Raw genomic sequence first — 15582 nt, forward strand, 5'->3', positions numbered from 1 at the left:
TTTTCTCCCCCAAAGACGTATTTTGAAAATAAAAAATATTTCATCACCCAAAAGCTTTTGTCACAATGAGATGATAAATTTAAGCACGTTTGTCTTTCTAACCCTCTCGCTTTATGTTTCAGAACATCATCCCCTTTGATTTAGTGTGACAAAAGGCATTTGAAACTAGCACATCGTGTGAACAAACCAAACTCGAGAACACATTTTCAAGAAAGCGGGGGCAAACAGAAAGGAGCATCCCGTTTCAAAAAAGGGTAAGTCTTATTCCCTCAACATAATATTGAAAATGACAACCCCTCTCTTCCATTTACAAGATACAAAAGGTGAGACGTAATAGGTACAAGCATATAGTTGAAATCAAAGCATCCATGACATGCCTCACTCCTGCCCAGCTCCATCCTAAGCCAAAGGACTATCTTGTTGCACGACGCACCTAAACAGCTAGATGTTACAGTCTCAACTTCGACGAGCCCAAAACATAAGGAAAAAAGTTCCTTCTCTTCCTTTAAAGTGATTATTGTCAACATGGAGAAAATCCGACAACCAAGGCAATCTATAGCCCCACACCCGGATAATGACTTTGGAATCTAGAAACTTCACTCCAAACGCATATTCTTCCAAGGAGTAATTGCCATCGTAAAGCTTGAGATTTTTATCTCGATTCCATGTGCTTGAGGTACATGACTTTTGCCCAATGATGCTATAGTTAAAGACAGAAGGAGAAATTCCACAGAAGGAAGGCGTTGAAGATGAATCAACGACCAGCAATCATGGTCACAAAATGAGGAAGGCCAATTGAAGGAAATGTCAAACTGTGTCGAGACGAAAAGGCTGTCATTAATATTCAAATATCCCTAGGAGTCAGCAAATACAAACTTTGGAGAAGAGTAATTTGATATCGTTTCCAATACTCCCACTCTTTGAATTCGCTTTTGACGTATTTTCCTATTGACAGAAACATCACAATCAAAAACCAAACTTGATGGTCAATATTAGCCAAGTGAGGTTCATGAGAATGACCCGTATCGAATTCACCTGACTTCGTGTAAAGAAGGACGTGTCATCCAGGAGCCAATTCAGAGAATAATTGACTTAACAAAGCAAGGGACATAGGACTTCGTGTCCCCATCTCACTTCAGGTTCACCCAATCGTTTGCAAACCAGTGAAGGGTAAAGTTGTATCGATTCCAGTTATTCGACTCTTGAAAGAGTTCATGACTAACACATTCCCTCTTGTTTGTTGCAGGATCACTTGACTGTCAAAAGCAAGGATAACAAATCAATGAGAAGCATGTCTTGTTGCAAATCACTTGACAAAAACAAGGATAACAAATCAATGAGAGGCATGACAAACTCTCCTAAACAAAATGGCGTCCCGAGTAATCGCCAAAGCAAATGACAGAAAATCTTTCAGGCCTCAACTCACATTTGATTTTGGCGACTAATTGATCTACTTGTACATCTTCTCTTCTCAGGGGCAAAAGGCAGAAGATGCCCGATCGATTCCCAACCCCGACCGATCATTCATGTGTCATATTCCTAATCAATAGGACAATCATCGACGTCCCTTTGTGAATAGCCCTTTTGATATCCAAAATTTAACATATTTGAAAACACCATTCTGCTAATCCTTAAAGCTGTCAACAAGGTCTTTTTGAGTCAAAACCATTCATTTGTTTTGAAGAGTTCAAACTCCATCATATTCAAAATGTTGCATGTCATTTCTAGGTGAATTCTGCATGATGATTTTGTCTATCTAAATCGCTAATTCCACTAAGGATTATTAGAATAGACAACTAAGTGAAGAATACAAGATTGATTGAGCACGCTGGATGAGGCGCGTCAGAATGATGACAGGCAAGCTATATCCTACACACAGTTCCCCCCATCTATACACTTGTGAGATGAGTGTAGAAGATTCCATGGCTGCAGGGGTAAAGAGTTCTCTCGCGAATGGTACGATAACCAAAATAGTGAGAGGCATTCCATCGCTCACCCCATTGAGCCCCATACATTGGTGAAGCTTCTCTCATACCCCCATCAAGAACAACCCCTACACTTTGGGCAAATTAGAAGCAAAGCGGCATCACAAGGTGAGAAGAGGGATAGAAATTTTCTTGCTCACACTTGCATCAATCTTCGGGTGTCTTTATTGCATATGAACACTCGTGTTAATTTAAGTGCCATAGAATGACGAAGAGCAATTCTTTCTGCACTTGTATTCATTGTACAACCCAATTGAGTCTGTAATTTCACCATCACATGGAGGCAAAGGAAGCTACCGCCATTTGAGCAAAGATAATCAAAAGTGCCGGCAAAAGATGAAGACTCAATATAGTAACAAAGGCGTTTGCTTGAACTTGTTTAGATCAGGCTCTCAAGCAACAAGAATGAAAAATAGGGGCATGAAAAAAGCAGTGTGCTTGGTAAAAGCAGGCCAATGCTCCCTACCAAAAATACAGCCAAGAAGAAGTTGTTGTTGTGGTCCATAGAACCTCCATTTGACAAGAAAGACTAGTGACAAATGCTGAGACAGTCACCAACTCTCACCCTCTTACATGTGAGCCAAGTCTACGTCACATTCCCATTGTAAAAGTCTCTTCAGACTAGGGGCACTTCAATTAACGTAGGATTTCATATGTGCATAAGCATCGCTCGAAGAAGTACGAGCAAGATTATTCTATCTCTTCACAGGATTCTTGACTTGCAAACCTGGAGATGATCGTGCAACACTTCGTTCACGAGCCTTGACCTCGACGGTCCCATTTAATGAGCCGTTGACTAAGCCTTCATCACAATTTCAACAAAGACCTCTCACAATGGTAAAGTCGTACCACTTGCGAGAATACTCGGACCGCTGTTGACATGATGACAGTGAGATAGTGTGGTCTTTATAAATCCTACATTAATGGTCAGGATAGCCTTTTCCAAGAGAGTGAGTGAAAAGTCCTTTCAGACTAAAAGTCCCTCATCTGGCATGCTCAAGACATCTACATTCTAAATGAAGGTTGTCTTTCAAAACCTTCCCCGGTGGAAATCAGATGATGCAAAATTGACAAAATTATCATGCATGAATCTCATTTGAACTTATGAATTTACAGTATATACAATCATGTGTGCATATTGTGCAAATAGTAGACATACTCTTAGAGGTCAGAGATATTGCTAGGTAGGCATATCTCTATCCCCATTTGTCTTAAAGTACCTATCACTGTCCAGGACTCTCTGATTGACACTCAACCCATTTGAGTCGTCCTTTGAGTTTGGGTGCTTATTGTTGTCTAGGTATCCCTATTGTCTTTGAGTACCTGCCACCGTTCGGATACTCCCTTTTCCTAACACTCAACCTGTTCGAGTTGTCCCTAGAGTATTGATACTTGTGACTGACCAAGTATCTCTTGGAATACCTACTACTATCTAGGTATCCCCATATCGTCAAGTACCCGCCGTCCAGGTATGCTTTCTAGCACTTGGACCAGCCTGAGTGGTCCCAAATCATATCATTAAGTACTTGTGTTCATCCAAGTATTCTAGTACTTCGTACACCTGTGGCTATCCAGTGTCCGTTGTTCCACCCTTTTTGGTGCCCTGCGGCAATCCAAGTAAGCCTCATACCACATTCAATTTTATAATACCAGGAGGTGAGAGACCTTCACGAATATGCGAGATATGTCCTTGATATTCCCCAATTACCAGGAGGTGGGAGACCTTCATGAATATCTCAGGTACGTCCTCGATATTCCTAATTACCAGGAGGTGGGAGACCTTTATGAATATCTCAGGTACGTCCTCGATATTCCCTTCTACCAGGAGGTGAGAGACCTTCACGAATATCCCAGGTACGTCCTCGATATTCCTGATTACCAGGAGGTGAGAGACCTTCATGAATATGCGAGGCACGTCCTCGATATTCCCAACTACCAGGAGGTGAGAGACCTTCACGAATATCTAAGGTACGTCCTCGATATTCCCAATTACCAGGAGGTGAGAGACCTTCATGAATATCCCAGGTACGTCCTCGATATTCCCAATTACCAAGAGGTGGGAGACCTTCATGAATATCTCAGGTACGTCCTCGATATTCCCTTCTACCAGGAGGTGAGAGACCTTCACGAATATCCTAGGTACGTCCTCGATATTCCTAATTACCAGGAGGTGAGAGACCTTCATGAATATGCGAGGCACGTCCTCGATATTCCCAACTACTAGGAGGTGAGAGACCTTCACAAATATCTCAAGTACGTCCTCGATATTCCCAACTACCAGGAGGTAAAAGACTTTCACAAATATCCCAAGTACGCCCTCGATATTTCCCAATTGCCAGGAGGTGGGACACCTTCACAAATATCCAAGGTATCTTCCAGAATCAATGCCCTGAGAAAGGTCAGCACATCCTCCCGAGAAAAGTCAGGTACCAACTGTTGTCTTTGACAAAGGTCAGACACCCCCACAAAACAGATGCCCTGAGAAAGGTCGGCGCATCTCCCGAAAAAGGTCGGGTACCAACCGGTGTCCTCGATACAAATCAAAAAGGCACCCACAAATGAGATGCCCCGAGAAAGGTCGGTGCATCTTCCGTCAAGGCGACCCGAAGAAAGGTTCGGGTCCTAGACAAATCATTGATTGTTTTAACAGCAACCGAAGAATGGTTCGGGTCCCGGGAGAAGCAACTTCATCAACGGCAACTGAAGAATGGTTAAGGTCCGAGACAAACCACTGATTGCTCTAACAGGCGACCGAAAAATGGTTCAGGTCCTGGAGGAGCAATCTCCCGTCAAGGCAACCAAAGAAAGGTTCGGGTCCTAGACAAATCATTGATTGTTTTAACAGGCGATCGAAGAATGGTTCGAGTCCTAGACAAACCACTAATTATTTTAATAAGCGACCGAAGAATGGTTCGGGTCCGAAACAAACCACTAATTGCTCCAACAGGCGACCGAAGAATTGTTCGAGTCCTGGAGGAGCAATTTCCCGTCAATGCGACCGAAGAAAGGTTCGGGTCCTAGACAAACCACTAATTGTTTTAACAGGCAACCGAAGAATGGTTCGGGTCCTGGAGAAGCAATTTCTCGTCACGGCGACCGAAGAATGGTTCGGTTCCGAGACAAATCATTGATTGTTTTAATAGGCGACCAAAGAATGGTTCGAGCCTTGGAAAAGCAACCTCCTCATATCACCAGGTAAGATGACGCCTTAATACTTGCCAAACTCGGGGCTCACACCCTATCTCACTCACTCCCGGTAAGTAACTATAGGTATCTTCTTATCTGTCTTAGTATATGTAATGTTATATTGCTCTTTTTACATAGGATAATAAGTCTCAAATAAAATATAATCTCGCTACGCATATATGGACAAAATTTAGGCATCGGTTGTCTTTGAATGCAACCTCTCGCAAGCTCACCTTCAAAGAGGGGCAGGCTGACGCCTAAAATTTCATTTTAATTAATTAGGTTTTACTTTTGTTTTTATTTATTTTATTTTTATTTTATTTTTTATCTTTTTTTTTCGGATGATAAATAAACAAAGAAAAGAAAAGGGAAAAGAAACGAAAAAGAAAACAGAAAAAACAACCCCTCCTCTAGGCCTCCGCCGGCCCAACCCGCAACACAACCCGCACCTTCATCTCCTTCCTCGCCCGACTGGGTGGGCAGCACACGCCGGAGGCGCAACGCCGGAGCATAAGGGAGGAGTAGTAACGCACGTGGAGCAGGAGGGTAGCTGGCGTCGAATGGGACGCCGGTTCGGCCGGCAAAGGCCGCGACAACATACGGTCGAGCTCCGTCGACTGGTTACCCCTCGGCCTATAAATAAGCCGTCGATCCCAGCAGCCAAACACACACAGAGAAGACGAACAGAGAGAGATCATGGAGAGAGAAAGAGGCCAGCCAAAGCTCGGGGCCCCTGAGAGACTTCGGGGAGCTCGAGTGCAAGGTTGGCCGTGGCGTGGTGAGCTCGGAGAGGTCCCCGAGAGACTTCGAGGGAGAGAGAGAGAGCCCCGACCAGATCTGACCAAACCCAGCCTCGCCATCACCGTCGTTGCTCGCGGGGCCTCCACCATCGCAAATCGCCCCCTGTTGCCGTCGTAGCCCCCGTTCAAGAAAAGGTAAAAGCCCATAGCCGTCGTCCCTCCTGTTCATCATAGCCCCCTTCCGTCGCTGTCGCCGTCGTCATCGTTGCTATCACCGCCATCGCCGTCGCCGCATTTAGGAAACCCTAGGGTTCCCGATTTTCCGGGTCTTGACCACGGGTAGGCGGCCTGGACTGGATCGGGAACCGAGTAGGATTCCGCGGACATGGAGGGCGGCGGAAAAAATCGGGGGCCCGAGCCTGAGCCGGCCGGGTAGGGTTTCACCAGGAGCGGGTTGTCAGAGCGGGTCGTCGGGCCGGGCTAGGCGTCCCAAAACGCTCGACCACGACGCCGTTTCGTTTTTTTTTTTTTTAAGAAAAAAAAATCCGAGTTGGGCCCGAGCCTGAGCAACGCGGATCCACCCGGCCAGTTTTTATAATATTTTTAAATAAATAATTTATTTCACAAAAAATCAAAAATAATTTATTTTCGAAAAAAAAATAAAAAATATTTTATTTTCCGGGAAAAAAATATTCCATATTTTCCAAAAATGCCAAAAATCCAAAAAAAAAAAAAAATTCATGAAAAAAGCCAAAAGACTTGTATTTTTCCAAAATACCAAAATATCCTTAAAAATCCCTTTTATGTCCAAAAAAATTAGAAAAAGACTCAAAAATGTTTTTCCTCCAAAATGCATGGAAAATCCCTCGAACATCAAAAAAACCTCAAGGTTTAAACAAGATTAGGTACCGAAAAGGCATTAGTGATTAACTAGTATAATCAAGTCCCCAATCCTAATTTCTCTGGTTGCGTAGGAGTGAGAGTATTTCTCCCGATACTTCGCTTGGGTTTCTAATCAACCTACCCCAAATCGATTAGTGGCGACTCCATTTTAAAAATTGATTTATAGGTTAAAAACTTGAACCATTAAGTTGCGAATTGGTGGACTTGGGAGAGTCCGGGCTTAATAAATTCAGCTGAGCCATTAGCCTCCTTAAGTGTCCGTACTCGACTGCGGGTGCCGAAAAAAAAGAGGTCGCAACAAGAAGCAAGCTAAAGTTCAAGGGAAGGAACATACTTCTAAGGTACAGATTGATCTTCCTTCAAGTGTGGATATCCCTCCAATGTTATTTGTTGAGGTTGGTGCCTAGACAAAATAGGATACATATTATCCAAGGATAGTTGAACTCCTTTTGGATATTAAGGCACAGTAGTATAGGATGGAGGTTGAGATCCAAGAGATGCGCAATTCTCTTCATGCCAAGATCGATGAGGCCTTTAGACAATGCATAGCTAGAATTGAGGAGATTGTGCAGAAACATTTGGACGACTTTCAGCTTGTTCGAGTTCCCAAAAATTGCTAAATTTTTAGAATCTCTCATCTCTTTGTGTATTTAAACTTTTTGGCATGTTTTTTTGGCTTGCTAGTTTGATCTACAAATTTGTGAGCCCTCTTGATATTGACAAAAAGGGGGAGACATATGCAAAATATAAAGATTTTTAGGCCTTGTTTGTTTAATTTTGTTTTTGTTCCACCTAACAAAATTTATGTTCTTTTGTTCCGGGAACAAAAAAACATAACGCATTTGGTAAAACTTTTGTTCCCGAAAACAAAAAAATCTATTTTTTGTTTTTGTTTCCAGGAATAGATTTGGAAAAACTTCTTCTTCTTCTTCTTGCCCAGCCCTGACAATGTCGAGCCTCGCCGGGGCCTCGGTGGCTCGCCCAGCCCGTGGGCAAGGCCGAGGCCTCGCTAGTGGCCGCACGAGGGCCGACGACCTGCCGGAGCATCGCCGAGCAAGCGCTGGCTCGAGATGCCGAGCCCTCACCTCAGCCCTGTGCAAGGTCGAGCCTCCGCTGGCCCGGTGGCCGGCGAGCCTTGCAAGGCCACCGGCAAGGCTCGACCTCGCCCAAGCGACGGTGAGGCCAAGCCTCATGGTGGCCTAGTGAGGCTCGGCAAGCTCGCCAAAGCTTGCCCAGCCGACAGCACACCGCCGTGGTCGACAACCGGCCACAAAGAGAAAGAAGGAAGGAAAAAGAAAAGAAAAATATAATAAAATTATATTGAAAAACTAAAAGAAATAACAAAATTGTACAAGTTTACCAAATGTATTTTTATTCCTAGAATAGAAATTTTTTGCAATTACCAAATGCTTTTATACTTCAGAAATTGTTCCCGAACATAAATAAATAAATAAATAGCTATTTCTGTTCAAAAATTGTTCCCAAAATAGAAACATTTCCAAATGCACCCTTTAGGCTTGTTTGTTTATTTTTGTTTCTCGTTCTAACAAAATTTATGTTCTTTTGTTCTCGGGGAACAAAATAAAAACAGAAATACGTTTGGTAAAACTTTTGTTTCCGGGAACAAAATATTTATTTTTTTGTTCTTTTTGTTCCTAGAAACAGATTTTGAATAGAAACAAGAAGTAAAAAGTTGTTTCTTGTTCCTGAACAATTCGAGAAACAATTTTTCTTTCCTTTTTTTCTTCTCTTTCTTTCTTCTTCTTTTCTCCTTCTTCTTCCTTTCTTTTGCCGGACACGGGCCTTAGCCATGGCCGGCGCCAACGACCTTTCTCAGACAAGGGCCAGCTACTCTAAAGCGTCTCTAGCCCCCGAAGACGCCGAGCCACTCCAGGCTTGTCAGCCGAGCCTCACCGGTGGCCGGGTGAGCTCAGCCTCACCAGACCGGGCCAACTCGAGCTCACCTAGCCCAAGCAAGGTCGAGCCTCGCGGTGGCTCAGCGAGGCCTGAGCTCGCCGAGCTCACCCAATCAATCACCGACCGCGCCGTAGCCGGCAACCAACCACAAAGAGAAAGAAGAAGAAAAAAATATAACACAAAAATATTGAAAAACTAAAAGAAACAACAAAATTATACAAATTTATCAAATGCATTTCTATTCCTAGAGTATAAATTTTTTACAGCTACCAAGCGCGATTTTATACTCGAAATTGCTCTCAGGAACAAAACAAAAACAAAAAACTATTTCTATTCAAAATTGTCCCCCAACAGAAATGTTACCAAACATGCCCGAATGATCCATTTTGCTTCGATTTTGGCACTAATCATTTCGATCAACTATGTAAATGGTGTGTTATCGGTAGTTTCCAAACCTAGCTTTTTGAAGGAAGCAATTAACTAGTAAATAAATCGCTTGAATTGATTCATTATGATGTATGTGGGCTCAATCACTTCACTCATATGGTAATTCATCAATATTTTGTTACTTTTATTGATAATTTTTCTAGGAAAACTTGGGTGTACTTTTTGAAAGAAAATAGAAATGTTTGATACTTTCAAACAATTCAAAAACTTGGCTAAAAAGGAGAGTGGCTATTTTATCAAAGCTTTGAGGACCAATCGTGGCAAAGAATTCACCTTGGCCAATTTAACAAATTCCATGTGGATCATGGTATTTGACGTTTCTTGATGGCTTCTTATTCTTCTCAACAAAATGGCGTAGCTGAATGGAAAATAGAACCATTCTCAACATGGTTTAGAGCATGTTGAAGAGCAAAATTTGCCCAAGGAGCTTTCAGCTAAAGCTATTTCATGCGCAATTTTTCTTCAAAATAGATGTCCCACATATAAACTTGAAGGTGTAACTCCAAAAGAAACATAGACTAGAGAACACCGAGTGTTTCACACTTGAGGATTTTCTGAGCATCGCCATACTCATGTCCCAAACCAAAAAAGATCAAAGCTAGAAGACAAGAGCAAAAAGTTCATTTTTAACGAGTATGACTCATCATCCAAAGCCTATCAATTATTTAATCCTAACACTTTGAAAGTGTATATAAGCAAAGATGTCAAGTTCGATGAAGATGGCACGTGGGAAGACAATCAAAAAGAATAAGCGAATGCTCATGGTGATTCCGATCGAATGGAGTTGAAGGTTCATTCAACACCTTCTTCTCCAATATCATCTTCAAGTTCATCATCACCAACCTTTTCAAATGGTGTCGATGAACCGCTAGTGCCAAGGTCGAAGAGATTGTTCGATATTTATGAAGCTACCGATGAGCTTCATCTTGTATTTTTTTTCTTGCAGATTGTGAACCACTTGTCTATGAGGATGCTACAAAGAAGAAAATGGAGGAAAGCCATTAAGGAAGAAATTAAAGCCATTGCAAAGAATTAAATATGAGAGTTTGCTAACCTCCCACGGACAAGAAAGCATTGGTGTCAAATAGGTGTACAAGCCCAATAAGAATGAGAAAGGTGAAGTGACAAGGTACATGGCTAGATTAGTTGTGAAGGGGTACAAGCAAAAAGCTGGAATCGACTACAATGAAAGTTTCCCCTTGTCATCCACATGGAAACAATTAGATTGATCGTTTCCAATGCTGCTCAAAATGATTAGCGAATTTATCAAATGGATGTCAAATCAGCATTTTTAATGGCATCCTTGAGGAAGAGATTTATGTTGAACAACCCGACAGGTTTGCCGTGAAAGGTCTTGAAGACAAAGTGTTGAAGTTGAAGAAAGCTCTATGTGGGCTTAAACAAGTACCAAGAGCATGGAATTCCAGAATCAATGCTTATTTCAAGGTAAATGGATTCTTTCAATATCCATATAAGCATGCACTCTATTTGAAGCAAGAAAAAGGTGATGTTCTATTTGTTTGTTTATATGTCAATGACCTTGTTTTTACAAAAATAATCCGCGATGATTGATGTTTAAGGCATTGATGGTAAAAGAATTCAAGATGACCAATAATGGTCTCATGAATTATTTCCGAGATCAAAGTGATAGAAAGTGCCGAGATTTTTTTCCCAAGGATATACATAAAATATCCTTGAAAATCAATAAGAAGAACTGCACTCCGATCAATACACCAATGGAGTGTGGAATCAAGCCTTTGAAGTTTGATGATAGTGTTGATGTTGATTCGACATATTATAGAAGCTTGATTAGGAGTTTGAGATACTTGACATGGATGAGACTGGATATTATGTATAGTGTTGGAATTGGGAGTCGATTTATGAAGAAGCTAAAGTCATCTCTTCTTAAAGCTGCAAAGAGGAAACTTCGTACATCAAAGGTACTACTTTTCATGGCCTACACTATTATCTCTTCGAATCTTTCCAACTTAGAGCTTATTTGGAAAGTGATTATGGTCGAGATATCGATGATCGAAAGAGCACTACAAGCCTTGTATTCTTTTTCTTTACACTACTTTCACGTGATCATCAAAGAAGTAATGAGTCCTACTTCGTCAACATGTGAAGGGAAGACTAATCAAAGATATTCTTATGTAGCATAAGAAAGCAACTAAGGTTTTTGTTGATAATGTCTATGCTACTGCATTGGCGAAAAATCCAGTTTTTCATGAACAATGCAAATGTAACGATGTTCAATATCACTTCATTCGAGATCAGGTTAAAGAGAATGAGGTTGAAGTGTTGCATGAAGATAGAAGATCAAGTAGTAGCGGATATTTTTACTAAACCTCTCAAGATCGATGCTCTCCGGAAGTTCAAGAGCTTACTTGGAATGATCGATGAAAGAGAATTTGGTTTGAGGGAGTCTTAGAAATTAAACCAAATTCATCGGTGCCAATACTTCGATAACGAGAATTGAGTTGCCGATACTTTGACAGTGAGATCCCAAAATTGATACCAAAGACTATTTGTACCTACATTAAAAGAAGAATCATAATTGTTGCATTACTTTTAATGAGTCTGTTTGTATTTTTAGGTGTAGTGGTTGTTTCTAGAGATATGATGAGATATGGTAAGATATGATGAGACATAGTGATTGTTTTGTAAGTTTGTAGAGATTCATCTTCTCTCGGAACAATAGTTATTTTATGATAAGAGCAAAGATCATGTAACAAACTTATAATAGGAGAGTCTTGTAACTATTTTCGTTAAGGTCAAAATAAATCGACAAGTCTAGCAATCTGCTTCTCCTCCTTGTGTGAGTTGTAAGTGTTTCACCTTCAAAATTTTATTTTAACAAATCAATATCAGAGTTGCACCTCTGACTTTTCAACATTCAGGACCAAACTGCTGGAATACAGGCGCATGTGGTGTCCGGATAATTTCCGAATGTTTGAGTTTTTGCAGATACTTGATGTTGAAGTTGCAATAGTTGACCGTAGATGATCCTTGCATCATAAATTAGGCGGACTAAGTCCGGGTTAAGGCGCGTATTGACTATGCTTGCTGATGTTTCGCTTTCACATGTCCGACATTACATTGCTGCTTCGACAATATAGTACTTCTCTTCGGTACTTCCCTTGATGTCTGATGAGTATACATCATGGTTGAGATGCCTGTCATGGAGGAGTTCATCAAGTGTTTACTCTTCCTCACGTTCAACATATGATCAGGGAAGAGAAGACATTGCAGACATATGATCTGATCTTGTAGTGCTGCCAAGTTATTCAAATGCACCGCCAGTCATCGAAGCGCAAAATTATCAAAGCGCATATCAATCACGCAAAAGTAAGCGATCTATTTTACTTAAATAATCATCTGCTCATAACATGTGTCACGCGTCAATGAATTCATTTGACAAAAACTGACATCTCAATACATCTTTCAAGTTATGCCTTGTTGACTATGCTGTTGTCTTCCAGCTTGACAAAAAGAATCTCCACCGTTATAGGACTGGGGTTTGCCACCCGGACAAGCAAGAACAGATTGCTTTTCATATTGAAGTTAGATTCAGTTTTAATTAGAATCCTTATTTGACTTGGCAAGTCACAATAGAATATATAAACGCATAATTTTTTTCCTCGGTCGTATTATTACACGCAAGGAGGTTGTTAGGGTTTTCTCTTCGTGAGTATTACAAGTAAGTTCTCTGTGAAAATCGTGATGCTAAGGAGTGTAATTTAAGGCAAGAAAAACTTTGAGCAAATGGTAAAACCTGTGTTCTTTGGATTCATAGCAATTACTTCTGGCAGGTGGCTCTCCTGTGCATTAGAGACTGCGAGGGACTGAATTACGCAGATCTCCAATCTTCATTCCCTACACTCTCTCTGGTTATTCGCTCTTTTCACATTAGACTTAAATTGTAAAATCGATCGACTTCCACGTCATTTCGCAACAAATGTTCTCTTATTTCCAATACATAGATTGACTTTACTACAAGTAACGAAATAATGACTGTGCCCGGCGTTTGCTCAGGAAGCTGTTTGACTGGATCTGGATCTATTTGTTTCTTGATTGTGGACAACTTTTGACAGTAAATATTCTGTATCTCGTGCATTGCAAGTAAATGGGAGTTCACACGTGATTGAAAAGTCGACTCTTCCTTCTCACACCTGATTTAAAAGTCAGTTCTCCATACTCGGGATGATTTAGACTTTTCTACTGAAACCGAAGCCAACAGTGAAAGATGGAGGAGTTCGTGCTGCTAAATGTTGTACAAAAAGAGGATGAACCAGAGAAATGGATAACTGATAACTACTTGTTGCAACACAATGTCTCCAGTAACTTTAAGAACCAGAAAATCATAGCTAGTTGCGAATTCTGATGACTGAAATTTCAGTAAATTTTCCTTTTGTTTTTCTACTTCATCTACACCGTGGACATTACTTTCAGAAAAGGTATTTTAATTTTCCTGGGCCAACAACAAACGCAAATGCTTGGAAATCTAGGATTCAGTATATTCAAGCTGGAAGAACCTGGTTTTACATGGTTATTATTGCTTGAAAGCTTGATAAGATCATTTTCGAATAATCCAAAACTATATCATATGGAAAATTCTAGGATTCGTTAGGTGACTGTGTTTGCTGGTTTATCTTATGGTCGATACATTGAGTTACTTTATTTGGATCTGCAGTACAGTTGTCCAAATTCAATTCTCGTCTCTAAAGTTCTGAACTTAGATTTCAGATCAATCGTATCATCAAAGATATTATAGTTTATACGATGCTGAGGCCTGAATTATTTTTCATTGGTACTAATTCACCTACCCAACTTTCTGCATCCGGTTCATCTCAATATTCTGATGAGCAACTGTATCTTGTTATCTGCCCAAATACAAAATTTTAACTTAGGATTCAGAAAAAGCTAATTCTTCGTGATAGTTCAAAAGCCAATAGTACACTGAACACAACCATTAATTTTTTGATGATCTGTGCAAGTATAAAAGGTTGTCAGCTCATGAACTCTCTCACAATCTATTTATGCATTTCAAGTTGCTTTTGAAAACCAATAAGATGAATCGAATTGAATCAAATCAAAACATCTTCAGAATGCAGTTCAATAATTGCCTTCAGCTGATAAAGACAAGCTCGATTGTGTCGTGCTCTAATGCGGCATTTTAATTGCTTCTCAAAGCACATGGCGTCTACATTGAAATATGAAGGACTGCAATAGTCCTTGCATTCTTTTCAACTGATTCAACAAAATGGTGCAGTTACAATACAATACGAACAAGATTACATAGTGTAATATCCCAAAGTCAACTGCCGGACAAATGAATCAGGCACTACACGAAACCACGTTGTCTATATTATTTTAGAGATAAGGAACAATTTTGTCTTGCGCCAAATTAGTCAGCCTCCAACTACTATAAAGAACCTGACATGTGGCCACTAACACGCAGAGCTAGTTCTCCGAGCTTCAATAAGGCAAGTTCCAACCTCTAATATACAGCCTTTCATAGATAAGGCATTTTAATCGGTAGAGGAGAGGAGAACTCTTGCGGTGAATCACGGTCACATTTCGTGATAAATATCGCCAAAATCTATGCATGGCACAGTCTGTGGTCATGTTAATTTTGCACTATCGTAATCACATTGCAAACCGTGAACATTGAGTCATTTGGGTTCATTTCCTTGATGTGAAGGCAGTTTTCTAAGGAAAGAGCAAGAATGGAAGAGAAAATGAAAGCAGCATCAAATTATGACAAGGCGTTGTTGCAGTCTAAGGAGCTGTATCAGGTACTCCATTTATCGTCATTCACATCCTCTATTCCTTTCCCTCTCTTCGGTCAAATGGTAAGTTTGCCTGGCTTTCATTTTTCGACATGCCAGAAAAATCTAACCCTTCGATACTGTCAAAAGTAGGCCATTTGGGGGTTTGTTGAGCTTTCTTTAGTTCGATCCTAATAGGTTAAGCTTAATATGAATCGAATCCAAAATGGCTAATGTGAGGATTCTTTACCTTTCTTATACTGTATTTGCTTGTTAAATATTGCTTCCATGTATATGTTCAATCTCGCAGTACATCTTGGACACAAGTGTGTACCCAAATGAACCAGAGCCTCTTAAGGAGCTGAGAGAAGTTTCTGCAAGCCATCCAAGGTCAAATCTCTCTCTCTCTCTCTCTCTCTCTCTCTCTCTCACTAAGTGTTCATAACATCATGGTACAATCTCTGACTGAATTATAATGCTTTCATGCAATTTAAGGAGTCATATAATTGAAACATCTTGGAGTTGACACTTTCCAGGAGGATGATTCAACTTTTCTTCTTGTATTTTTTTGATATTCAGTTATTGGATGGGCACTGCACCAGATGCACTTTGGAACCAAAACTATCAATGAAA

At 40.7% G+C, this 15582-nt stretch overlaps 1 protein-coding gene and 1 long non-coding RNA gene across 2 annotated transcripts; both read left to right on the forward strand.

The window, feature by feature from the left end:
* The first annotated feature begins 10914 nt into the window (after nucleotides 1-10914).
* LOC120291633 lies at nucleotides 10915-11609 on the forward strand. The gene is made up of 2 exons (XM_039309295.1): nucleotides 10915-11118; nucleotides 11400-11609. Exons 1-2 carry the CDS (start codon nucleotides 10915-10917, stop codon nucleotides 11607-11609), a joined length of 414 nt encoding a protein of 137 aa, XP_039165229.1.
* Nucleotides 11610-14733: 3124 nt separating this feature from the next.
* Nucleotides 14734-15556, forward strand: LOC120291199. Its single transcript, XR_005549107.1, has 3 exons — nucleotides 14734-14976; nucleotides 15260-15339; nucleotides 15529-15556. It is a non-coding gene; the product is annotated as an uncharacterized LOC120291199 (long non-coding RNA).
* Nucleotides 15557-15582: the final 26 nt, after the last annotated feature.

The sequence above is a fragment of the Eucalyptus grandis genome, chromosome 3 (assembly GCF_016545825.1).
Source record: "Eucalyptus grandis isolate ANBG69807.140 chromosome 3, ASM1654582v1, whole genome shotgun sequence".
NCBI classification, from domain to species: Eukaryota; Viridiplantae; Streptophyta; class Magnoliopsida; order Myrtales; family Myrtaceae; genus Eucalyptus; species Eucalyptus grandis.

Excerpts from the sequence above, each read along its gene's own strand:
- LOC120291633 (XM_039309295.1), top strand. The coding sequence starts at position 10,915 with ATGGAGTGTGGAATCAAGCCTTTGAAGTTTGATGATAGTGTTGATGTT. Across the intron at positions 11,119-11,399 it reads GGAAACTTCGTACATCAAAG|TTTTTCATGAACAATGCAAA; the intron begins GTACTACTTTTC and ends CGAAAAATCCAG.